The sequence below is a fragment of the Ursus maritimus genome, unplaced genomic scaffold (assembly GCF_017311325.1).
Source record: "Ursus maritimus isolate PB19 unplaced genomic scaffold, ASM1731132v1 scaffold_21, whole genome shotgun sequence".
Classification (NCBI taxonomy): Eukaryota; Metazoa; Chordata; class Mammalia; order Carnivora; family Ursidae; genus Ursus; species Ursus maritimus.
Window position 1 is genome coordinate 37,743,500 of NW_024424564.1, and position 27,447 is coordinate 37,770,946.

A 27,447-nucleotide genomic window follows, 5' to 3' on the forward strand; every position below is an offset into this window, starting at 1 on the left:
CAAAAGGCTTTTCCTCCTGGCTAGAGAAGATTTTTGCTGTGGATAAATTGTATTATTTTATTTTCCATAAAGGTATTATCCATCTTCTCTAAGGCTGGATTTTGAGTCTAAAATATATAAACATGTTAAATATGTTACCTGGATTATATAATTTAATGCTTTAATATAGGACATATTACTATATCACAATTTCAAGGTCTTTAAAGTATGTAATCAGTATCTTTTACAATCCTACACATTTTATTTTACACATTTAAAAACTTTACTGGACTGCTAAAGGGTCCATGGCAAAATTAAGAACCTCTGCTTTTCTTCTTTTTTCTCTTTTAAGATTTAATTTTTATATTATTTGAGAGAGAGAGAGAGAGAGAGAGTGCATGTGTGGGGGGAGGGGAGAAGAAGAGAAACTCAGACTCTGCTGAGCAAGGAGCCTGATGTGGGGCTCGACCCCAGGATCCGGAGATCACAACCCAAGCTGAAGGCAGACACTTAACTGACTGAGCCAACCAGGCGTCCCAAGAACCTCTGCTTTTCAAAGATAATTCAGCATAATGAATATTTTTGAGTCTGTTCCCATGTAATTATTGCTATAACATACATAAATATATATATTTTTAGAGAGCCATTGTCACTTGACAAAAGTATACCTGGCTTCATTTTTGGGCTGTTGAAGTTCATTTCTAAGATTTTTATGCCTCCTGCATTTTCCTTCTATAACTCCAAACCACTCAGCCTTGGCTCTATTGTCATATTGGTCTGGATAATTCTTTGTTGTAAGGGGCTTCCTATGCACTGTAGGATATTTAGTAGAATCTCTGACCTCTACCCCACTAAAAACACCTCACCTCTAGATACCACCAAATCTCCCTTGGTTGAGAACCACTGCTTAAAGTGTAGATTACTATGGATATAAGTAACATGATCAATGATAGTAACTGTTCCTACCTCTGAAAGTTCTAACAGAAAGAGGAAATTGAAAGATAACAGTCTTTCCCATTCACAATTCTCTTATCTTTGTAAGGATTTAAAGCAAACCTGAAATATCTTGGTTTGGGATAATAAGGGAATTTGCAAGGTACCTGAAGTTTGCTAGATAAGCTGGAAATTTCTTGATTTATCACCCACCTATTTCTAAGGCAGTGCATTTTATTAAAGTGATAAAGAAGATGAAAGGAAGAAATATGGAGTTAATAGTTGAACATGGAAACAAAAATAAAATACTGTGGCTTTTCAGTTTGTAAAATATCCAGTTTGCATATCCAAGTCTCTAAAAGAGAAACAACATTTTAAAATAATGAATCCCTTGGTATATCACACTGGGTTGAATATGTCTTATAAGCCAGAAAGGGAACCAATCAATGGTTTTATTAAGCTTCAACTGACACTGAAGCCCAGCAGTTGTAAAAGTTGTAAAAGCAGTTGTAAAAGTTGTAGCAGTACATATAGTTTTAAGCAAGATTATTTGGGTGAAGGTTAAGTCCAATGGTGGGCTTAAAAACTGGATGCAGAAGATAAGCACTATAAATTTTTTTAGGTTTTATGATAATTCTCAGTATTTTTTCCTATTCTTAACGAATTTAGAAAAAAGAAGCAGTTTGGAATATTTAAAAAATGATTAAAAACTCTGTATTCTAGGCATGTTACAAGTCTGAGTTAAAATAACACACGTGATTGCCCTGTTTATAGAATACCTTTGACTTTAAAATTCATTGTAAGGTTAAATTTTTGTTCAATTTTATCTGTAATATGCATAAAACTTGCATTGCACTCCTCACCCCATACTGCTTTAAATTTGCAGACCCAATGAACCACCATAAGATTTTTCTGATCAGGGCCAGAATAGAAACGCTTACTGGGAATTTGTGAAGGAAAGATTTTTGTAACTTGGGTCTGATTCAACTACTTTCCTTTCTCTGTCTTCCAACCTTTCTTCTTACCCTGGTTCCAATCATTAGAAGAGTTACAAAGTACCCTGGTATCCAGAAAGTTTTTAAAAAGTTAAGTTCTTCACTTTTCTTTTTATTAGAGAACTCTAAAACTAGTGATGAAGAAAGAGCCCTAATCATTTGTTTCAAATTTACTTCCAGGTTGAGTTTAGTTGTGACTGAAGTTGTTACAGTTTGGGTTTGGTTCAAACCAGATTATGTGAAAAACAAAAAACAAAACAAAACAAAATCCAGGTTTTCTTTTTCCCCAGTTCACTTCCAATTTAAAAAATAACATCTGAGTTTCCTTTTTTGCTGATGGAGACACAGTCATTTTGGTTCTTGTTTCAGGCTTTAACTACAGGTCTAATAGGTGCTATTTACAAACAACAACCCATTTTGAAAAATCACATTGATCTTAAAGAGAAAAAATGGCACTTGATGTTTGAATACATATATTTTGTCCTTGGAATTTATCATATCAAAAAAAGACATTACATCAAATGGATATGGCATACTAAAGAAGAGAATACAAATCTAAAAAATAAATTTTGAAATAGCTCATTGCACTCTGTCACTTGAAAATGATGTAAACATGCTTCTCACATCAGAAGGTGCAATATAACAGAAGAGTGAAACCTTTCTGGTTTTTCCAGTTATTAGATCAGAGTTGGAACCCCAAATCTGTTACTTTCTGTGTGAGTGTGGGCAAGTTATAATAGTGACCGCAGCTATAAATACTATGCACACAAATATATGTTGATTGAATAAGGACTAGTTTAAATCTCTATACATCTCAATTTCTGTATTTCTAAAAAATAGAAAATTGGAGCTATCTCAAAGGGCTGGGCTGTGATGATTGAATACATGTAGAGCACTTAGCACAATGCCTAGCACAGAATAAGTACACAATAAGTATTACTGTCATCACACTAAGCAAACAGTCTACAACTGACATAAATATCCAAACTGCTAAAATATGAACTGTAAATAATGAGTTAGAGTCAACCCTAGACTACTATCCATTAAGGAGGAAAAGGCAATAAATTACCTTTAAACTTCATGAGTTTTTGGTCAACAAACTTTTCTCTAGCAAGGAAGAGCTAGGGAATAGTGATACACTCAAAACAGTTGAGGGAAAGTTGAGAGATAAACAGAAGGGGGATAAAGAATGAATCATGTGGCTTTGATAATGCATAAGCAATCAATAAAGAAGAGAGGATTATTGTTATATTTGATCTAGTCTTCAGTAAATAGCACTAATTTCCCAGGCAGTGAAAATTATTAAGCACCACAAAGGTGAGGGGCTACCCCTGTCTCAGGGAAGCTTAACGCAGTTGCTTTCATAGGTGTGTTTGCTGGTTATTGTTTTATTTTTTCAACCTGGTGATGAGGAGTATGGAGATGGACTATTTGCTCCTCTTTGCTAACAATCTTTGAATTGACTCTCTCCACCCTGCCTACGCTGGTATAAAAAGTGAAGGACTAAATCCAGTAATCCTTGGTTTACTGCTCTTTAGTTAGTCAATTCTATATTCCATTTAGAGAGGCAGTGGTATGAGATAAAACTCATGGAAGCAAGCACCTAGCCTCTGGGCCTGTTAGATGAAATGTATTGAACTGAGTCCCTTACTTTATCAATTATCATATTTCACTTTCTTTTTTTTTTTTTAAGATTTTATTTATTTATGTGACAGAGAGACAGCCAGCGAGAGAGGGAACACAGCAGGGGAGTGGGAGAGGAAGAAGCAGGCTCATAGCAGAAGAGCCTGATGTGGGGCTCGATCCCAGATCGCCGGGATCACGCCCTGAGCCGAAGGCAGACGCTTAACGCCTGCACTACCCAGGCGCCCCTCTTTTTTTTTTTTTTTTAGTGAGAAGGCAGAAGAGATTTGGCCTAGAGTTTGCTAATTAGACAAAAATAACAGATGTTATACAAATGAAAATAGTTTTCCTGTCTCCACGCAATTTTTGTTAATAACAATACATCTAACAAAAACCACTTGCTAAAGCTATATCTTATAAATATAACCAAATGAAGTAAATACTGTTTTTACTGACTCACATGTGAATGATCTCATTTTATTCCTCCTTCTCCTTTCTTAAACCCAATTTCAACCCATGATTCCATTTCTTCCCCATTCTTTTTTTTGGCTTTTTAAGAAAAAAACAGGGGTCCCTGAATCTGGTACCTAATCCTTAACTAGTCATTTGCTAAAAGTATTTTTATTATTTTCATAATGATATTTGATACTGTTATGTTTTGAGGCTACTTCCCCAGCCACCTTTTGGATCAAGGAATGTTAAATAATTTTTTTAAAAGATCTTTCTTTCTTTTTTTTTTTTCTTTCCTTCTTTCAGAGACAGAAAGAGAGAGCAAGAGAGAATGAGCAGGGGGAGGGGCAGAGGGAGAAATGAACTCCCCACTGAGCAGGGAGCTCAATGTGGGGCTCAATCCCAGAACCCCAGGACCATGACCTGAGCCAAAGGCAGACACTTAACCGAGTCACCTAGGCACCCCAATAATTTTAATATAAACTGAAAACAATGTATACTTAAAAATGTTAAGTCTTTGGGGTAAAAATGTAAATCTTTGGGGTAAAAGAAATTTCAAAGTAAAGAAATGTTTTCGACTGAAATCTTGGAATTCCTTTTGTTCTCTTTAGTCACATAAGCCTTAGTGAATTATCTCACAAAGGCCTCTAGAAACTAATTCAGTAGAGATGGGATGCAAGATTGATGGTATAGAATCAAGAAGAATATAAGGTATATTAACATAATAATTGGATGACAAGAGGTGATGGTCCATGAATACATAGATTATAATTCTTGTTTTACTCATTTGCCACCTTTAAAAGTGCAAGATGATTTCTAGGCTACTCATTAAGCCTGTATCCAGACCTACCTCCTCACAAACTGTAGAAAAGCGGTTGAGGAACTGTACAGTGTGCACTACAAACTGGTTTAGAAATGCCACCGTTCTCTTCTGTTGAATAGCTGGCACCTGTGTTATGTAAAAACAAACGTGATTTGTACAGGACAAAGTACACCGCGCAAACCCTTTGACATCAATTTATATACATATATATACACCCACACATACACATATATCTTTATCTATCTATATATCCCTTTGACATATAATAACAGGGCATTTTGCTACGTTATAGGAGTTACTCGAAGTACTAGTAATAGTCACTAACTTGTTTTCCTAAACTGTGGGGGTGGGGTGTCCGATGATGACAGAAGTTGCGAAGTTTGAGAAAGGTCTTTGGATTCGCAAGTGTGAACTTTAGCAGGTAAGGCAACACACAAACACACAAAAAACTTGGGGACTAAAGAAAAGAGGTGGGGTTAGATGTCGCAACCTGCCCCTGTCGCCATCGCGTAACCCTGTGCGTAGAGCGACTTCTAACGTGGGAAGCGAAGGCTGGAAAGGCACACCACCCCCTTAGACGCAACAGGAGGGACCCCTTTTTAAGGTGAACTGTGGGACTCTCCCCCACGAGAGCGGGACCAGAGAGGCCCGGGGCAAGGGACAGAGTTGGATATGGAGAGACGGGTGTCCCTGGGAAGCGAGCGTCCCTTCCCCATCCTCCTCCCAGGTCGCCTAATTTCAACTCGGTCTTTTACAAACCTTGGTCAGGTCTATGCCTGACCCCATGAGAGGAAGCCCGTCCTCATCCATCTCCTCAGCGGGCGGGGGACCCAGGGCTCACCCACAAACTCCTCCCAGACCGGGCCCGCCCAACCCGGTAATAATGTCCAAACACCTCCCCATGTCCCCGCCTCCGACGCCCTTTCCACCGGAAGGAAACGCCTCCGCTCTCCAATCACTCGGCTCCTCCCTTAGAACCCGCCTCTTTGCACGGCATTCTGGGATTGGTAGTTCAAGTCTGGATTGTGACGTCAGACGCAGAGGCTCGGGGTGGGCCAAGGCTGCGTTTTTAGCTGTAAAGTCTTTAAAAGGGGGGCAAAAAAAGGAAATACTGAATCTGGTTGAGGTTATCCCTGCTTACGCCTCTCTGTTATATAAACAGCTAAGTCATTCATTAATTAAAAATATATATACATTTTTAAAATCCTAACTACTGGATACTCTCCTAGGTCCTGTGGGGAATACGAAGATCGAACCTGTTGCACTGGAGAGGTTTATGTCGTGACAGAGGAGACAAAACTTGTTTCCTAAAGACTTTAAAATATGAAATAAAATGTCAAATGCTACAAGTGAGGCAAACGCCGATGGAAATGACCTCCACTTAGATCATCAAAAAGGTACAACAGACACACCGGACAGAACTTTGCATCAGGGATTTGAAGGTCTTGGCTCTGATTTTGACTGTGCAGTTTAACACCTATAGGACCTAGGACAGCTACCAAACCAAAATTTGAACCCCTTGTATGTACCAACCAAGATGCTCAGTACTGAAAAGATGGAGAACAAGTCTCTGCCTTCAGAAAGCTTATCGTTTAGGGCAGATATATAGAGTCTAGAAGTGCCGCGACTGCTAACGATACTGAGAAAGTTGTGCAACTGTACACACATGGGTGTGTATATCCACATACATGCAAATATACCACAGAAAAAAGGTGCTCCTACATCTTCTGAGAAAACAACCAGTGAATGTAGGTTTTTAGCAGGTACTTGAGTTATACAGACAGACAATTTGGGGTGGACTTTCCTACAAAGGCACAGAAGCATGGGGTGTATGGTATGTAGGGGAAATAGAAAGCTGCTTGATTCTGTTGAAGCAAAAAAAACCCCCAGAAATGGAGAATGGTAGGAAGGGAGTCAGAAGTAGACAGAACAGCTCATTAAGGTCCTTTTATGCCAGATTTGATACTATAGTCCATGGTTCTCTAAAGTGTGATCCATGAACCACCTGTATCAATTATTTGGGAGTGGGCAGCACTACTTAAAATGCGCATTCCAGGGATTAACCTTAAACAAGGACGTCTAGGGGTGAGCCTAGAAATCTGCGTTTTACACCCCCCCCCCCATTATTCTAAACTGAAAGGTTAGAGAGTTTGTTCTGTAGGTGATGGGAGCCATTAAAAATTCTGAACAGGAGAGTGGCATGATTCACTCTTTCATGACTTTCCTTTTATCTCTCCGGCCATTCATCTTTTGTTGGTCCCTTCTCATCTTCCCAACCTCTGGAGTTTCCCTCATTTATATATCTAAGCCAGATCTCACATTGGAAGCCAGTGTAGCTGAAGCAGAGTGAGCAAGGTAGGGGAATTCAAGGAGATGAAAGTTATGTGGGGGACAGATAATGGAGAACTTTGTAGGCTATTGTAAGGACCTTGGCTTTCTGGGTAAGATGGAAAGTCATGGAAAGATTTCAAGCAGAAGCATGATGGTAGCCACCGAAGAGCTTTAAGCAGGGGAGTGGCATGATCAGAATTGTATTTGAGGACAGTCATTCTATTTGGCACAAAGTAATGCGAGGAACATGAGGGTGGCAGGCAAACCTGGAAAAGCTACACAACTCTAACAGTCACCTTTTACTACATTCTCCTTTACATTTAAACACCCATCAAGTTGTATGTTTTCTAGCTCCTGCATAGCTTTTGAATCTATCTGTAACTCTCCATCTTTACGGCCACATCTCAAGTTCTAACATTTTCTGATGTTACTGCAATACCTTCTTCCTGCCTCCCTCTTGTGTCCCTCCAACCTAAACACATTGTATCCATACAGTGACTGTTTACAAAGACAAATCTGATTATGTTACCCAGGATATAATTTTGTTTCTCGTTTCCCTCAGTTTAATGTGCTCACAAGGCCCTCTGTATGGATCTTGCTCACCTCTCTAACCTCACTTCTCACTATCCTCTCCATTTAACCACCCCCAAATGTCTTTAAATTCTTGAAACTGGGAATTGCTGTGGGGCTTAAACATATTGTGTCCTTTGCCTGGAACCATCTCCTTTGTTCCCTGACCACCCCTGCCTGCCTAACTCCCACTTATTCTTAGGCTGTCTCCTTTATCCTTGGTTTTCAAAGTTTGAATACAGTGTACTTGATGCAATTTTCTTTGTATTTATCCTTCTTGAAGTTTGCTGACCTTCTCAGATCTGTGGTTTGTTGTTTTAAATCAAGTTTTGAAAGATTTCTTGGCCATAAATTTTTCAAAACAATTTTTTTTCTGTCACATTTCTTCTTTTATTCTGGGACTCCAAGATACATGTATGTTAGATAGCTTGATACTGTCCACAGTTCACTGATGCTTTGCTCATTTTTTTCTCCCTGTGTTTCAGAGTAGATAATTCTTATCATCCTATCTTAAGCTCACTGATACTTTGTTTTCAAGTGTTCAATTTATTATGAAACTACTCTTCCAATGAATTTTGATTTTAGATTTTTCAGTTCTAAAATGTCCATTTTTAAGAGTTTCTATTTTTCTCCTAAAATTCCCTGCACTTCTTTCTATATATATATATGTATATATATATATGTATATATACATATATATTTTCCTATATATATATTTCCCTGTATGTGTATATACATATATACTATATAAATATATACATACACATATATACTATATAAACATATATACATTGTAAAATATATATATATATACATACATATATATATAATTTTTTTTTTCTTTTTTAAGAGAGAGAGAGAGAGGAGGAAGGGGCTGAGGGAGAGGGAGAGAGAATCTCAAGCAGACTTCATGCCCAGTGCAGAGCCCAACGTGAGGCTTGATTCACAACCCTGAGATCATGACCTGAACCGAAATCAAAGTCAGATGCTTAACCAACTGAGCCACCCAGGCACCCCTCCCTGTATATTTTTAAAAACAAATGTATAATTGTTACTTTCAATTTCTTATCTAATGATTCCAATATCTGGTTCACCTATTGTGTTTGCTTCTATTGGTTTTTTCTTGATTATGGGTTATATTTCCTCCATTTGGGAATGTTACACGACTTTAATTTTTTTCCTGGACATTGTAAAAGGAAAAAAAAAAAAAAGGACCAGTGAAAATCAAGTGAGGAACTGAGCCTTCAGATTCCTTCACAAATTGAGTTGAACTGGTGTTGGGCTATAGTTTTAGTTAGATTCTGTTCATTTGCAATTAGCCCAACTCCTGACCTCCTGCAAAGGATTGAGCTGTTGGATCTTGCCAATGTTTGAGTTGGAGGGGAATGGTCTATGGTGTCAGAACATTTTGGTTCATCTTTGTATTCAACTTCAGCAAGGCCCAGGAATTCAAGCCCATGAGAATGTGCAAGACTTCGAGTATTCTCTCTACTTACCCAAAGTATTTCCTCTACTGCTGCTTTCTTAGCAATCTTGGGGGTAGGATGTAGGCTTACCTGATTTGTTTTTGTGATTGGGGTCTTTTCAGGCCCAAGCCTGTCCCACCAGCTTATACTGTTGGCAAAAAATCTCAGCTGGTTTCTTCTTGACTCTGCAAAGTCCCCCAGAGTGTCACAGGCTTGTTCCTCCACCTACTCATACGTAGACCAGACTCTTCTCCCTGAGTATGGTAATGCCACAGCTCTCTACTCACTTATGTCCCTCTAGACGTAGACATCTCTATAGAATTTAGTTCCTTAGGGTCTTATTCCATCCACTGCTTTCCAACAACCCATGGAAAAGTATGATTTTTATTTTATCTGGTCACTTGTTATTTCCACAGTTGTGAAAGGCTTTCTCCCATCTTTCTACAACCTAACTAGTAGCAGAAATCTTATCATCCTATTCTTAGAGAAGCTTTCCCTGATCCACCAACAGTGGACTAACTGTCCCTCTGAATAATATGCTTCCATAGCATCCTCTGCATTCCTTTATTTTAGCACATTTTATACTTGCCTGTTTGCCTGAATGCCCTACTAGACTATTGATTCAGGGCAGAGATTCTGACTGACTTAAAGTAAATCCTTAAGTATCTATCGAATGACATTTGGGCCCAATGGCCCTTGCGCTTCCATATCTTGATCTTCTGTGAATCTTTGATTTAGGCAGCACCCATAATTCTGGGTAAACTCATTCAATCAGCTACGCTTGAGCAGAGTCCCCAACTGGCCAGCTTAGCCTTTCTCTTCAGAGCCAGGAGAGGCTCCCAGTGAGAGGAAACAAAACAAAACAAAAAAAAAACCACACACAAAAAAAGACAGTTGCTTCATGGTTATGTGTGTTATCTATAAGTAGCAGGCACGCATAGATATAGTATAGAATTGAAGAAACATGAACTTCTCAGTTGCCCAGTTGACAAATTTTTTTCAAAGTGGTTTGGTTTCTTAAAAAAAAAAAAAAAAAGACAAAATGCTCGATGTGATTTCTAGTTAACAGAAAGAAGAGTGGCAGTTTTTCGCTGCCTCCTGGGATCCTTGATGATACTGTTTATCAGTCAACCATAGCTCCTGAAAGCAGTGCCATTCAGTTTAGTAACTGAATTTCCAGGACTACTAAAAACAAAATATATCTAGAAGTCTTGGTCAACTGCCAGAAATCCTCTGAAGTATGTACTCCTTCTTCCAGGCTTTCATTGGAAATGATTTCCAGATTTCATTTACTGTAGTGAGTTTTGAAGGCAAAACAGATTGTAATGAATACCGATTTCAAAAGGCCGAGACTATATATATCACCCACATATATCCATTCAAGAAAAAATCTTACGAGTGTCTCAACAGTTAACTTTGTTTTCATAGCAGATTACTAGAAAATAACTTACTTAATTTTATCATGGGTAAGTTCTTAGGTAGGCAAAACAATGAGAATTGGGTTCCTATTTTTCTTTTGCGTTTCTTCCTGCTCTGCTTCGGGATGAACAGTTAGAGGGGTGTGGTGTTTCTTCATAAGAGTGGGAAAATAAAATTAAATGTCCCCTATCCGTCCCCTCTGCCTTATCCCTTATGAGTGATACAAATTGTCTATTGGGACTTGGTTAAGTGAAGGAATTCTAGCCTACAGATTTCATTGGTGTTAATTCAATATCTCACCTACCTCTTTTAATTGTTCTGCCTTTTCAAACTTTCAGACTCAGAAAGTTGGGTTGTAGGCTTATATCCTATATGCAGGACATTGGATTCTTCTCTGGAAAGTTGATGACCTTAAGTGATCCAAAGATATTTAGTTAGGGGGCCCCCAGTAAAACAGGACATAGCCCAGTGATGATCCTGCTTTCCTTGAGGGGACTTGGGTGGGGGGGAAGCTCTCACTGCTGCATTTGTACCCACCAATTTTAATTTATGGAGGTGACTAAGTGATGACAGAGAGTAATGCTTTTGAGAGTTTATTACTTATACTTCCCAAGAGAAGTGGGCACACCATGCCACACAGGGCCACAGGGAAAACACCAGATTTTGGTAAGGAGGCAGAAAGCAGGAGCTGGGGGAAGATGTAGGCCAGAGTCTTTATTGGGATTCTGTGGGAAGAGCAAGGTAGGGCAGGGGAAGCAGTTTGAAGACAGGCTAGTGTGAATGATTGTGGTGAGCTTTAAGACACAGGAGCTGTCCCTAACTGTCTGTACCTAGCCCTGAGTTGAAATGGGACAGGGGAAATATTGGCTTGGTGTATGAAGTTAGATAAGGAAGTGCCAGAGCTTCAAGAATACAGAAAATAAAAAAAATATGTAGCTAATATAATTAACCCTGTGATGAATAGATGTTAAAAAGACAAATACAGAATCTAAGAAAACAGTGAGAATACTTACCTTTCAGTATGTGGATTTTAGGTAATAGTTTCAGCAAGGCATCTCATTCCTGAGTCTAGAGTCTCATTCAATATCTGAAGTGATCAGAGGGGAAGGAGCAGCTGCCTGGCTATGCAAGCTAGGGGGAGGGTGTTTGGAAGGGGGCGTGTCTAATTACTACTCATCCACACTCTCAATCAAACCTCTTTAGTAACCCCTGAAGCACTGCACTCGCCTTCAGAGGAACTGATGCCCCAAGAAATCAAAGTGTCTTAACTTTCCTGCCTTAGAAAATGATGCCACTTCTCTTCTTTCAATCCTTACAACACTCCTTGCTTTCATTACTCATTGATACCTAGCCCATGCTACCATTATCTTTTTGTGACCATGTGATATTGCCAATCTCTGTAATTTCTTTGAGATCAGAGGCCAGTTTCCATTTCTTTATATTACCTTAATCTTAAGAGCCATGCACATGTTAGTTAACATCTGCTTATTTTTAAGTGAAGAATTTATTTATTATAAAAGTGAAATATTTATCATGGAAAACTTAAAGAAAAAAGCATAGGAGGGAAAAATGTCACCCACAGTCACTCTTCTTAGAAGTAACCGTTACAATTTTGTATTGCCAAGGTCTTTTATCTTGAATTTACTAAGTCAGATTTTTCCTCATTGGTTGGGGGTGTAACTGAGTAGGCCTCATTCATGAGTCTTTGCTTAGCTTTGTACACCTTTTATAACACTCTGTCCTCTTCATAGAATAACCCTCTCCATTTATTAAAAAAAAAAAAAAGCAGCAGATGATGCCACTATCAGCTGCTTCTAATTAACCTCCTCTGGCTGTTTCAGTAAATGACTCAGCACCTGGACTTATTAAAGGGGTCAGGTTATTTTGAATCACAACCACATAAAATCACTTAACACTACTGTGGAAGTTCAACATCAACATTTCTTCCTGCAGCCTTGTTTCTAGAGTCCAAAATGATCATGTTAGAACCTTTGCAATATTCCTTTAAAAAATGACTGGGCCAGAAGGTATGAGCCAGTCAGTCTAGGAAAGTGGTCCACAATATTTTCCAGTATGAGAAGCCCTTTTTAATAGGAAAAAATTTTGAGGAACCCCAGATGATTGTGGCTGGACATTTAATGTCCATTGAGTGAATATATACACACTATTGAGGATTTAAAATAGGAATATTAAATGGAAATGGGTGAACTATATTGGGAAATCCACCTTAAAATCCCAAATTTTCATTCAAAATAGCATTTCCCTCCCTTTTATTTTTCAGACTAGGTTCTATTAGTTTTCCTATAACATATCCTACCTTAGAAATTCTTGCCTCTTATATATCACGTAGGCAGGAATTATTATTCTGGCTTTTATTTGAACTCCAGGGCCAAACCTGGGGGGTCACACTGTAGATATCATAATTGTAGATATCAAGATGACAAGCACACCTTGATGTATCTGGGACCTTTTTAACCCTCTCAAGATTTCTGAATGAGATCTTCAAAAGCCACTCTTGCTGAATTGGAGAAGGGTTCATTGGCAGGTGCATTCCTCCCACTACCTCTTAATGGTGTTTTGGGGGAGGAAGAAGCCGTTGGCAAAACACCTGAAGTTAACATCTGTTAGAATTGTGTGGACAAGTTTGATTTTTGGGGCTGTTTATATTATCTCAAGAACCTAGGAGGTCATGGCTTCAAAGGTAAAAGAGGATTCTGATAGTGGTAACATGAATATAATATTGAGAAACCATTACAATAATTCCATACTCTTCCATTTGCCATCAACACATTGGGAAGCAATGACCCAGGGTTTTGTGAAGATGATATACACTTGTGAACATATCTTAGTTATTGTGGCATGTAGGTGGAATGACAGGGAAAAGGAAAGAAAATTTAGAATTACTCCATGGACTTGGGGTCTAATGTATTTGTGGGTAAGTCCAGGATTGGGTGAGACCTCTGAAGCAGCTATACATATGACCAGGTCCTGTACTTGCTCAAAATAAAATGCCAGGAAAACCTTACTAGAGTTCTATACCTTTCAAGTGAGGGATACTTCCACAGACTTCTCCTAGATGCAGGCAACTGGGAGAGAAATGCCATATTAGGTGTTCACAACAGCTTGGGGCATTAGTGTCCAACTCTCATGAGAAATCAGCTCTACATAACATTTGGCAAAGTATTTTAAATTCCAGAGTCTAAGCCTTAATGAAAAAAAACGCCACATTTTTTTGTGGTTTGAAAACCAAATGAGCTATTATACAATAATTACTATAAAATATACCTGAGTTATTTTATCTGCAATGAGCACCTAGATTTCATCAGTACTAGTGGAGGAAAGAACTAGCAATTAACCAAAGAAACATTAAGAAAAGATGGTAGGGAGAAATTCTTTAAAAAATAACTTCTATTGGTCTGGTTTAAACTAATGTCCACTAACAAAGTCATTTCTTACAGTTATAGTCTAAGTGAAAATAAATCAAAATGAACTAATTTGTTTAGACATTGTCTACCTTCTTTATCACCGTGGCATAATTTATGACTAGTTGCCTCTGGCTTAGAGGTTGGTTGTCTGGGTCTTACTTCCTTTATCCACTGTCTCAAAAATAGAGATTTCCTAAAACAGCATTAGAAATCTCTTGAGATGGTTGCAGAGATTAACCGTAATTTTGGCCAGAGTCTAATCTTGTCTGGATTTGGCTCAGTAATAGGACAACAGCTGTGTTTATAAGAAAGATCAAAGTTTTGTGTTTAACCACCATTAGAAGCAAAGATACCAGCACCATTTATTGTCTTTTACTATAAAGGAAGGAAACAGGCACTCAACTCAATCTAGCACTAAAAATGTAGTTGGTAGAAATGCTTATTTCATACATCTTTAAATCTACTGGGTTACTCAAATTGTTTGCAAAGGCTGAGAAACCTGGTGGCCTCTCCTCTTACTTACCATTGTTCATATGGATTTTATAAACTTGCATAAGTGTTACAAGTCCCAAGGTAAGAGTATTCTGTTAAAAATTAGTTGAGAAGGCAAACAGCAATATAACAAACACCTAAGTTAAACAGAAATAACCCGATCCAAAGAAATTTCCAGGCAAATGTAACTTGATCTTACATACAGGCAACAATTGTTTTTACCGAGGTAGTTCAAAGAACAGCTGAAAAAGTCAGAAAGGAGAGTCAGTGCTTTTGATTTCCCATGAAGTCTGTATCCATGCATGCAAAAGAAATTGGTTATGTTGAATCTGAGTAATGGATATGTCATCGAATGTGTATTTGTTTTTCCTTTTGTGAAATGAGATCTTCAAAGCTGATATCCTAATTATTTTGTTGTGTTACTGTGCTTAGTTAACAAATGGTTGCTATAAAGTCATGTTAATAACAACAAAAGAAAACTTCTACCTATATTTTAAAAGGCATATTTCTTTAAACGTATAATTAGAAACGAATGTTAGCTGTTTTGAAATTCTTTCTCAATGCCTGTTAAAATAAATGTTTTTGAATCAGCAAGGTGTTAGATTAAAGAAACAGAGTGTTCTCTCCTGTCCCTGTTACTAAGCACACCGACAGCTTGATAAAGATCTATTGGAACAGAATGTTGCTTCTGAGGACTTGACTATGCTCTCATGAGGAATATGTGGAAATGGACCGTCATAATGGTGATTTTTACTTTGCACATTTTATTCGGGCTCAAAACTAAGGCTATTACCGGTATCATACAAAGTTGGGTTGAGTTTAACTTTTTGAGCTACAGAAAAACATGGGGAATAATCTGGAGCAAATTCTTGTTCTCTCCTCAGAAATCAGTCTTGGGCACAATACTGTCTCATAACTTCCCAATCAGCATTTCTGGGATAATGTCAGATTTTGGACAATTACAAAAAACCAGACACAAATGTGCAAACCAGATTTCAATTTCTTCTTCACTGACATGAGATTTAAAACAGCAACAGGAACATTTCTAGGTCAGTGTCAATATGTAGTCACAAATTACCAAAGAAACAAATTGGGAGTGCATGGGTGTGCAATTTTGTGTTTTGGCATGGGAGAGACATTGAAATATTCATAGTGTACAAGCCAAAACATGAAAATAAAATGGGACTTATGATCCCATCATTTTGAAAGAGTAGGATTTAGTTCTGACATCTTGCAGATTTGTGATATCCTGACTTTTGCTTCAACAATCCTAAATAATATGAGTTTTAGAACATAACTTTTTTTTTCCTTTCCACAATGTAAGTGAAGCAATCCTCAGAGAAACTTACTTTCAACAGAAGAAAAACCCCTTAGACATACACAAACATGGAAAAACTAAAACTAACTGGGATACATACACATACACAAAATCAGAACTCATGTTATTTATCAGGAATCAGAAGTTATGACTAATAAAAACTCCCCATTAAACATTGCCTCCTGTGTTAGTCTAATTTAAACAGTTTACTAAGAACAAAGCTTTCTAAGGAAAAAGAATATCATTACACCATTTAAAGCAACTGAACATAGTAAAGTTTAACAAATGCATCTGCTCATCTACTTGTGCTCTTTCTCTGTCAAAAATAAATAAAATCTTAAAAAAAAGATTTAAAAATAAAACAAAAACAAAAAAACCCAAAAGAAACTGGCATATAGTATACAGGGTTGAGTAAATCAGTCACATTTTTTAAGAAACTGAAAATCATTCATTTTTTTTTAAAAGATTTTATTTGTCAGAGAGAGAGAGAGAGAGAGAGAGAGCTCAAGCAGGGGGAGCGGCAGGCAGAAGGAGAAGCAGGCTCCCTGCTGAGCACAGAGTCCCATGTGGGACTCAAACCCAGGACCCTAGGACCATGACCTGAGCCAAGGGCAGATGATTAACCAACTGAGCCACCCAGGAGTCCCTGAAAATCATTCTTTATATTAAATTGAATAATCTTTTATAATTACTGAGGAAGTTGTAAGACACTTACACATACTGAATGCTAACAAAAATGGATACACCCACACATACACACTGAACCATTTCCAGAGTAACACTGAAAGGAAAGACCTATTCTTCCTTTTGTAAATGTTTGTGCCTCTGAGAATTAGGAAAACGGCAGTGTATTTAAAGTATAGAGGACAGGATATACTTTGGATAATCCTGTGATAAAGTGACAAATATATATGTTTCCCTAGTCATCTCTTTTCTAGAGCTGCTGAGTCAATTACAGTCTTAAAAGATGATTTAAAAAAATATATGTATGTGTTATGTATGTATATATACACACACACATACAGAACAGAGCAGGAAAATGATTTTTCAAACCATTAACATTTTATTTAACAGAAGCAACAACTGGGACATTTCTAGAGCATCTTCTGTATTTATATAAAAATAAGGAATTCTCCAAAATATGTATTAAAAATACAAAGTTCACGGATCTAAGGTACACAGAAAATTTGTTTTACATTTCAGTTACCCAAAACAACAGCTTGTGGTCTCCTCCAATTGCACACAGTGGGAGAGTTCTATGCCAGGAAAGGCCAGATCCGACAGCTACAGAACCTATGAGGACAGGCTACAAAATACGTGAAGAATTAAAGAAACTTAATAAATCACCAAAGTTAATAAGTAAAAACTACCCTTAAAAAATAAAAAAGTGCATTCATAAATTGTCTTCGGTTAACAAACAGGAAATAGAATTAAAAATACGCTCCCTCATAGGGGAAATACACATTATTTGTTTGCAGCTGGCTAGAATGAAGGATACAAATAATCTATGAATAACTGGTTTAGCTTGGACTCAAACATTTTTGTAGTCTAAACCAAGCAAGCAAGTAAAATTATTACATTTAAATGAAGAAGGAAATAAAAAAGAAATAAAATGCTTCTTACATGAATACTGGCAAAAAGGTCTGTTACCGCTAGTGATTTAAACACCAAAAAATGCTTTCTCTTTCCAATTTAAGCAGATAAGACATTCACAAATGTCTTTAGTTACACATTACAAATTTGGGGGCTAGGAGTAGAAAAGTAGAAAACACAAATTTAAAAACACATATGCCATTAAACAACTCCAAATTACCTGAGGGTGTCCTAAATGATGAATTTGAAACTGGCTTGCAATTTTGCCAGGATAACCAGTGGTTGCAAACAAGTTCTCATTAATTGTGGACCACCTAAGAAAAGACAAAAATACCCATGGTATCCTAGAGATAACTATTAATTTTTCTAAAACAATTTATTTCTTTTTGCACAAAACCAATAATTTTGTAAGTCTAAATTTGTTAATACAACTTTACAGTTGGACTGGAAATTTCAGGGAAGTTAGCTATAAATATTTTCTCATTTTGTGAATATTAAATACTTACCATGTGCCATTTGCTAATTCCAAAGTTACACAAAGTTAGCAGTTCCTTTCTTATAACCAAAGGTCCAACAGTGTGGTGGGGGATATAAACAAGGCATCAGACAAATATAAAATATTTCCAGGAGCAATACATTAAAAAATTAATGTTCTTATTGACATTTGTTAGAAAATTAGTGATAAATTCATGCATTTAAACACCTAGAGTATTTAGATATTTGAATATTTAAGTTTCAAGATATCCTAGACATTGAAATACAGTGAGTTAATGAATCAAAAAGTGTTAATATAGCTCCAGCGACATGCCTAGCACTATAACAATTATTGTGCAGTGGGGAAGATACGTGAAAAAAGAAAGGATTCGTTGAGAAAAAAAAGAGGAAAGAGAGAGAAAAGGCTAAAGTCTAGTTAATATTTTTATATAGGCAGACATTATTAGTTGCTGTCCAATAGCCTTTCTGCCCTTTTACGATGCTAACTGAACCCCAACTACATTCTGACAGTGTGACCACAAGGGATGACAGGCAATGATAGCAATCCCTAATAAAAGAGGAGTGCTCCTTCTCCTCTTACTCTAGACAAGCTCGTATGAGGCTATGATGTCTGGAACTCTGGTAGTTATCTTGTGACTGTGAAACAACAAGCCCAAAGCCCTGCACTGTGGATGGCAGAGGGAAAGGGCTGTACTCCTGTTGGCACTGCTGAGTTACTGAGCCAAAACTGAGACTGCCTCCTCTTTCAGAGGCCATCACGTCTCTGGGATGTGCTCACATTTCTGAAATCAGAATGCGTCTTACAATCTATGGCAGCTTACATTTTGCTGAACGTATTTTTTCTAAGGTGTACAAAAAATGGTGGTGTCCCCAAGTCCTGTAATTTTATTGGGGGTATTTTAGATTTCATGAATTACAGCATATAAGAAATGTACTACTTGTTTTAGTCTTGGTTAGTAAGTTTTCATGTTACTGGAAGCTAAAAGCACCCTAATGACTACATTATACGATGGAATATTATGCAAAAGTCAATGAGAAAGAACAAGGTAGGCATGTATATTAACTTTTTAAAAACAATTTATTTTTATAAACAATTTTATTTATTTATTTGACAGAGTGAGAGAGTACAAACGGGGAACAGTAGAGGAAGAGGGAAAAACAGGCTACCCGCTGAGCAGGGAGACCGATGTGGGACTTGATCCCAGGACCCTGGGATCATGACCTGAGCTGAAGGCAGACACTTAGCCATATGAGCCACCAAGGCGCCCCAACATGTATATTAATTTAAGAAGAAAAAAAGTCACAGATACATAATATAGTATGTTCTCATTTAAAGCACAACAATGAAGTTTATATGCATAAACATGGCTCACCTACATTTTACATCTTTATCAGAACAAAATATAAGGAAGCATATACTCCAAATTGTTGGAGTGGTATTAATGGAATGGCATTGTGTTTTGTATTTTATAAAACTTTTCAAAGAAAATACTGGAAAACGAATCACTCCCTCGCCCAGACCAAAAGACAAAAGCAAAGACTTAGTTAGGAAAGCAAAATAACCATTTATAAAACAATCAGAAAACAAACCCCAAAACGCCCCCAACACCTCAGTGCAAAGGAGAGGAATGGGAAAGTATTCGAGATGGTGGCATAGCATGTGACGAAGTAACCAAATTCAAAAAATTAAATATAACTCCAACAAAAATGGTACATTACCTGAATAAGCAGGCTTGATCCATGTGGACCGGTCTCTTATCTTGAGGATAACTAAAAGGTAACATTTTGTATTTTATGAATTTCTGTGCTGGTCTCAAGTAGAGGAACTTAAATTAAGGTTTAAATGGTATTTTTTCTTTAAAGAACACAATGCCCAATGTACTCAAACTGTGACAAAATTCCAAATAAGCACTGGATTAACACAGATGAAATACGATAGAGACATAGACATGATTTAGAACTGTTACAGAACACCATCATGCAACAGTCAATGTTTTTCTTTTTTTTTTTTTTAATGTAAATAAACATTGCTCAGATCAAAGATTTTTTTCCTTTGCATTGTTCTTCCTGGGTTACTCTCAAAGTAAATCTGCAAAGCATGGGCATCTATCTCTGTTATGTAAAAACCCATAGCTCTGGTCCTTTTGCAAGAGAGACTTGTTTTTGCTCTACAGTGAGGCTCAGGTATACCAGAATGGCTCTGTGGATCATTTAGCAATAGTGACTGACTTTCTGGTTATGCAACAGATAGTTGCTAAGAAAGTACCTGGATCGAGTAATATCCCAAATTAACCAATCATTTCCTGCAACAGCTCCAACTTTGAAGGTATTTTTTAAGCACCAGTGGGCTGACATTAATGGCATCTGTTCTGATTCAAGAGATAAAATAGCCTGTTGAGTCAAGAGATCGTAAAACCGGATTGTTCCATTCTTCTCTGCAACCATCAGCTGTAAGACAGAAAAAAAAATTCACCTAATTCACTAGCCAAATCTGAGGCAGAAATTCAGTATTATATATAATAGGTAACATTTGCATATATTACGAATGGGACATCAAATGCAAATGAAATAGGAGAAGCCTACGTAAAAATCTCTGTCAAATATTAAAAAACTTACAGAAAACTGGTGAAAGAAAGGCTCAGGAAAGTTGAGTATAATTTTAAATGATGATGTACGGTTACTAGGAAAAAATAAGACTAAAGAATCATTCTAGGAAAAGTTACAGCTTTAAGTTATGTTGTCTAGAAAGGACAGCTAAGTGTGTATTTCTCAACAGAACTATATTACATGTCACACATCCTTATGTGATGTGAGATTGTTTCCAGAATGGAAGGCAGCATGGCATAAGGAGCACAGACTGGCCTGGGGAACAAGGCTGCTTTCTCCACTTAAAAGCTAAATGACTGGTCAAATTGCAAGTCTTTGATTGGCAGCTTTCTCCTTTCTAAAATGTATATATGAGGATAAGAATAGCTACAGCATTGTTGTTTGATTAAATAAGTATTATGGCGGGGGGCTGCCTGGCTGGCTCAGTTGGTAGAGCATGCGACTCTTGATCTCAGGGTTGTGAGTTCGAGCCCCATATGTTGGGTGTAGAGATCACTTAAAAAAAATAAAATCTTTAAAATGGAATACATGTAAAGCATCCAGTACTATGCTTGTCATAAAGTAGCCGCTCACTCAATAAATAGTAGTTACTCTTACTTCAATATTTCCTTTATTCTAAAATACTACTGATTTAAGATGTTGAATAATGAGCTTGCTTGCTTCCTTCTTTCCCTGATCCCTCTCTTCTTCCTTCCCTTTCTAAGAAATATTTTATCAGTACAAAAATAATTATAAGATATATTTCAATTTTACAAAATATTAACATGTGAAAAAATTTATTTCTTAGACTCAAAGAAGCAAAGCATTAGGATACCCATTTGTGGGACTTAAGGTAAAGAGGTTGCTATGAATAGATAAGTAGTTGTCGCCCAAATAAAATGGTTTAAAAACTCTCTACATTTTCTGTAAAGTTCCTTCTTTTACAGAATGTTCTTGTAATTCTGATTATATTATGGTGAAAACATTCCTGAAAGTGTGAAGTACCAGCGGTAGCCTGGAACAACGAGAGACTTAGTGTCAATAATCCCAAGTTCTACTAATCTGTTGAGTGACCTGGAGTTTGCTTTTTTCCTATCTGTGAAATGAGGGATAATTACATCAGACTCAAAATGTTACCATATGGCTATAATGTGATATTGTACATAACAGTATTTTCCTAAACCCATAAAACACCATAATAATATATACTTACTAATAAGACAGATCATGTCTGGCTTAAGACTACTGGCAGTCATTCTAGTATTCATCATGTAAGAGACCTTTCTTTAACAAGCATCTACCTCCACCTTCTCCCACTGCCCCCACACAGAACTGAGTCTCATTATTCATGGTAGTTAGAGTCTATTAAGTTGCTGTAAATGAGGAATTAGTGAATACTGAACACTGATCCTAGAAGAAATAAAGGGTTGGGTTCTTGTGAGACTCTGGGCATAATATTTTTTGTAAACTGACCAGTACATAATCTGGTCTTACGTATGCTTAAAGATACCATATTTCAGGGTGCCTGGGTGGCACAACGGTTAAGCGTCTGCCTTCGGCTCAGGGCGTGATCCCGGCGTTATGGGATCGAGCGCCACGTCAGGCTCCTCCGCTATGAGCCTGCTTCTTCCTCTCCCACTCCCCCTGCTTGTGTTCCCTCTCTCGCTGGCTGTCTCTATCTCTGTCAAATAAATAAATAAACAAATAAATAAATAAAATCTTTAAAAAAAATTAAAAAAAATTAAGATACCATATTTCATATATACTGATTTATTAACATAGATAGAACTCACAGCCGGGGCGCCCAGGTGGTTCAATTGGTTAAGCACCCGACTCTTGGTTCTGGCTCAGGTCTGATCTCAGGTTCTTGAGATCGAGCCCCACATCAGGCTATGCACTCAGTGCGGACTCTGCTTGAGTTCCTCTTTTTCTCCCTCTGCCCCTCCCTGCCCCCTCTAAAATAAAATAAACAAATCTTAAAAAACAAACAAACAAACAAACAAACAAACCAAGAAAACAAACCTCACAGCCAACAGCACTATAGCTCATGCCTGAATAAAGCTTATCTAACACCATATTATTTTCTCCATAAAGCACATCACAGCCTTCTGGCACTTAGGAGCCCTAGACTGCACTTTAGCACTTATACTTTATGCTTGGGGGTCCATTTTACATGGTGAAATCACCAACAAAAAGCACAAAAATGTGGCACTAAATAGGCCACAAATAGGACACTTGTTTAGAGTATGAGAGCTAAAACAAGAAGGCAGAGCGCTGGCCTCATTCAGCCTTAGCTAGAAATGTGCACATTAGCCAACTTGAATTTCTTGTTGCTCTGAGCATGTCTGCGACTGTGAAATGCCATGGGTACTGATTTTGGGTTATAAATAAATTTCAGTGAGTAGACAAACTTGCAGATATAGAATCTGTGAATAAGGAAGATCAACTATGTACACATGTTGATGCAAAATACTATGCTAATTTCAACAGAAGTCAAAAGTAAAAGATGATCCTTGATATCAAGAAATTTCCTATCTAGAGAACAGAATTATGAAAAAAAACTGACCACAGAATATAAGTAGAATAAGTCTCTTACACCCAATTATGGGATTCTTAATAGAAAAGGTAGAATTTAAAACCATTCTCTAATAGGCAGAATGTTAAAATAATTCTGATTCTACTAACAAAACATCAGGTCAACGACATATATAACAAAAACAAATGCAACACTGAGCTTTATATGCCCTGCCTTACTGAATCCTCATAAAGACTTCATGAAAAAATTACTATCATTAATCCCATTTTTCAGAAAAGGAGACTGAGGCACAGAGTGACAAAAGTAACTTGTTGAAGTCTCACTGCTAGCTTGTGGCAGAGCCTGCATCTGCACTCAGGTCTTGGACCCAGGTCTGTTTGACTACAGAGCACATGTATTTCTTACTACAAGCTAGACTGGGAAGACCGATGAATGGTCTGGTGTGCTAATATATAGTTGAGGGTGGGGAAGCAGTGGAAATGGGAGGAGACCAAGGAAACCTCACTAGGAACTAATAAAAATATTTGAGATTTTAAGCCTGACTCAAAAAATCTTCAGGATTTCAGGTATAAATTATGGACTGCGGACAGGCAAAGTCCATCTGGGTCCTAGGTCCTAAATTAGGAGAGGCGATAAAGCAGGTGGGTTTAAAATGCAGCCTTTGTTAGCCAGACAGCTTGGGTGGGTCCTAGGTCTGCTGTATGACCTCGAGCGAATGATCTTTCTGTGCATTAAGTCCTCATCAGTAAAAGTGGAGCTAATAACAGTACCTATTTCATAGTATGGTATGAGTTAATACATGTAAAGCACTTAGAACGGTCTTAGCACAGAACAGGCACTTAAAAAAAAATTCACTATTATTATAGGTTAAAGTCAGATTGAAAACTCAGTTCTCAATTATTTATCTTTTTAAAACTGTGCTCAATTGTGATGATAGATTTTATTTTATTTTTTTGGTTGAAAGCAGATAGAGTAAAAAAGTTAAATAATTTTGGGAACTAATGGAGCTAAAAAGTTTACAGGGGAATTTCTCCTTTAGGACTTCTCAGAACCATAAACAGAATATGCACTGAATTTTCAGAGGGGATGTATCTTTTGTAGCACAGAACACTAGTACTTGAACCAGAGGAAGGTCAAATCTGTTACTGTGTGGCCTTGGGCAAATTACTTATTAAACTTTTGGTGCTTCAGTTTTCTTACCTATAAAATGGATAGAAAAATGTTACCAACCTCAGAGTGTTCTGTGAGAGTTACATGAGAGAACACATGTAAAATACTCTCAGCAAAGTTCCTGGCTCAGAAAGCATTCAACAAGTGTCAGTTGTTACACTTCATTTGATTTAGCAGCAATCTACTCTCTTAGTCAGAGACTCAGATGACCTCAGTCCCATTTCTCTGATTCCATGACATCCTAAACGTTTGGTTCTGTTATTACTATCTAGTAAAATCCCAGCTCCAATTGTGGTTAATTGGATTTAAGATCTTAATTTCTTGAGATTGTTTGACTGTTGTATCTTTTATTAACTATTAAATGCTAGCATTTTCTTTGTGCTTTCCAGATTATGTGCTCTTTTGCATAGTTCACACCTCATGATTTTCATAAGAATTCTATTAAGTCGGGTAATCACAGACCCATCTCTCTCTTCTCTGGCTGCCTCATTTTCATCCAGGCTAAGCAAAACGGAACAAAAATTCTGGGCTTGACTGGCTATGTCAAGACCACAGAAAACTACTTGATTGATTTAGTAGTAATAAGTGTCAATAATGATAAGCAGCTAAAATTGATTGAGTGCTTATAATGTGCCAGGTTCTCTTTTAAGGACTTTTAAGAGTTCACTCCCTTAGTCTTCATGAGTTTCTATTTTACAAGAGGAGGAAGTAAAGGCAGTGACTGAGAGAGCTTTTGTAACTTGCCTGGTATTACAGTTAGTAAGTGGTGGAACTGGGATTCGACTCCAGGCAGTTATCTCAAGAGGTCATACTCTTAATCACTGCTGTGTCACCTTTCTGTATTTTAGGTTTTTGAGTCTAGGGGTGACATGAAGAAACTGGTATTTTAAGATTAAACTAAAGTAGGCAAGAAAAATCAGAGTGGAGAGCCAAAACTTTTGAAACAGCTAAGCCTTGGCAAGAGTTACTGGTGGGAACAGAAAGGTGAAGAATGCACCTTAACGACAGAGGAATGTGTTCTAGTAATGTGTTCCTAGGGAAGGAAAAATTAAAAACCTGGAAAAGTTTGCATATATGGAGGGAAGACATCAAAAGCGATTTCAGGATTTTGAGTGGATGTGATCTACAGTAGGGACTTTCAAACATTCTGAAGTCATGGAAACAATAAAAAAAAAGGAGGTGGGGTGGGATGGGGTTTTAATGATATACAGAAGAAAGACAGAAATTAACTTAAAGCATATGGAGGAGAGGGATCTGAATCACAAGCATTGAGATACAAGTTTTGGGATAGAAGCTGTAAGAAAAGTTCTCATTTCTCTTCTAGGTCACAGATTTTAAAAAAGTCGCCTATTTGGGGCATCTGGGTGGCTCAGTTGGTTAAGTGTCCAACTCTTGATTTCAGCTCAGGTCATGATCTCGGGGTTGGGAGATTGAGTCCCGTGTCAGGCTCCATGCTGGGCATGGAGGCTGCTTAAGACTCTCTCTCTCTGGGGTGCACGGGTGGCTCAGTAAGTTAAGCGTCTGCCTTCGGCTCAGGTCATGATGCTGGAGTCCCGGGATCAAGGCCCAGATTGGTCTCCCTGCTCAGTGGGGAGTCTGCTTCTCCCTTTGCCCCTCACCCCACTTGTATTCTCTCTCTCACTCTGTCTCTCTCTCTCTCAAATAAATAAAAACTAAAAAAAAAATCCAACAAAAGAAAACACCTCTCTTCCTCTCCTACTGAGCCCCCACCTCGTTTGCTCTCTCTAGGAAAAAAAAAAAGGTAGCCTACTGTATTTTACATGGTGATATTAACATTTAGGTAGAATTTTTGTTATACTTCACATAGACTCACTGCTACAGTGGAGAAATCTTATAAAAAATAATAATATACGACAATACTTATATAAGGAACAATCCCTACATATGTAATATGAATAAATTGGAAAATTTTACTCATGCACATATACAGAATGCACAGTTCTACTGATGAAAGATCCAACATGTCTGAAACAAGTTTTCATGGTATCCCAAGGCTCAGAGAACATGCTTACATAATCTGGGACATCTCAACCCAGGATTACCTCCTCTGTGAAGGCTATGAGCAGATCTGATTAATCCTTTTTTATGTCATTGATCTACTTACTAGATTTTTTTATTCCAACGCTTAAAATCTGTGTTGTTGTATTTACATGTTCTTCTTCCTTATAAGCCAGTCATTGTGTAACTTAAGGGCAGGGGCTTTACCCTCTCTTACACCTAGAGGGCAGAGGGCAGTTGAGAACTACCTCTTCCAACAATTCACAAATACATGGTAAAAGAAGAGTTAGCAGAGGAGAAAGAAAAAGGGAAGACACATGCAGAGATGCTCAAGAGGACCAGAATAATGCATTTTTGAAAATCAAGTGAGCAGTGTTTCAAGATAGAAGTGACAGAAATGGTTTCCTTATCTGTAAAATGAGGGTCATCATAGTTGGTATCTCATGAGGTTGCCATGAGGATTAAGTGAGCTAACATGAAATGCTGGCAATGGGCCAAGTATATTTAGTACTATATAAGTGTTTGTTATAATTAATCAAGCTTATCTTTTTGTGTAAATATGAGGATGGAAAAGAGTCAATGGAGAAGCATTAAGACATTAGATACAAAAGCAAGATGCCTAGGGAACTAGCATGAGATCTACACAGCTGAAGAATTAACTTTAACAAGATGAACACGGTAACTTCTTAGCTTCTAGGGAAAGATAAAATACAGTGATGCCCAAGAGCAGATACTGGCAAATGAGAGTCATTCAACAAACTCTTGTTGAATGAGTCCTATCTTCTCAATGAAATAAGAATAAAGGTCAATTGATAATAACTTGCAGTGTATTTTTAGAATTTTTGAAAGCTCTACTTTGTATAGAAGTTGAATACCACTGCAGCTAGCTCAAATTTGCCACTGATGCTTTGTTTATGTATTATGGCTTCAAGCATGGATTTTTACTTTTTTTTTTTTTTTTTTTTTTAATGAATACTGCTACTAGATAGTCTGGGCATCTGTTTTTAGATTGCAATCTACCAAAAGGGAGGAAAAATGTACTCTGAAAAATGTCATTTATGGATGATGGCTGTAAAATAAAAACTTAATTATAGAGAGTTTTTAAGTTACAGAATTCTAGACTAGTCCAAATGCATTTATGACAATTAGAATCTCTGAGGTGGAGAAAGTAATTGATTTTTCTCCTCTATATATGCATGTATTACACAGGTATATGTCTTTTCA

The 27,447-nt window shown here is 37.4% G+C and overlaps 2 protein-coding genes across 4 annotated transcripts in view; both read right to left on the reverse strand.

The window, feature by feature from the left end:
* Nucleotides 1-5,719, reverse strand: part of WASHC3 (WASH complex subunit 3) — a 45,169-nt gene extending 39,450 nt beyond the window's left edge. The window contains exons 1-2 of one of the 2 annotated variants that reach the window (XM_040637380.1): nt 5,563-5,719; nt 4,831-4,929 (exon numbers count right to left, since the gene is read on the reverse strand). In XM_040637380.1, the coding sequence (XP_040493314.1) occupies nt 4,831-4,929; nt 5,563-5,613 (150 nt within the window). In that variant the 5' untranslated portion in view covers nt 5,614-5,719. The remainder of the gene's footprint in view (nt 1-4,830; nt 4,930-5,562) is intronic. The other variant, XM_008705703.2, reaches the window with a different exon arrangement.
* Nucleotides 5,720-16,864: 11,145 nt separating this feature from the next.
* The window catches only part of NUP37 (nucleoporin 37), a 39,704-nt gene continuing 29,121 nt past the window's right edge, over nt 16,865-27,447 (reverse strand). For both annotated transcript variants that reach the window (XM_008705699.2, XM_008705700.2), the window contains exons 7-10: nt 20,179-20,360; nt 19,632-19,682; nt 17,638-17,731; nt 16,865-17,130 (exon numbers count right to left, since the gene is read on the reverse strand). In XM_008705699.2, coding sequence (XP_008703921.1) covers nt 17,017-17,130; nt 17,638-17,731; nt 19,632-19,682; nt 20,179-20,360 — 441 coding nt within the window. In that variant the 3' untranslated portion in view covers nt 16,865-17,016. The remainder of the gene's footprint in view (nt 17,131-17,637; nt 17,732-19,631; nt 19,683-20,178; nt 20,361-27,447) is intronic.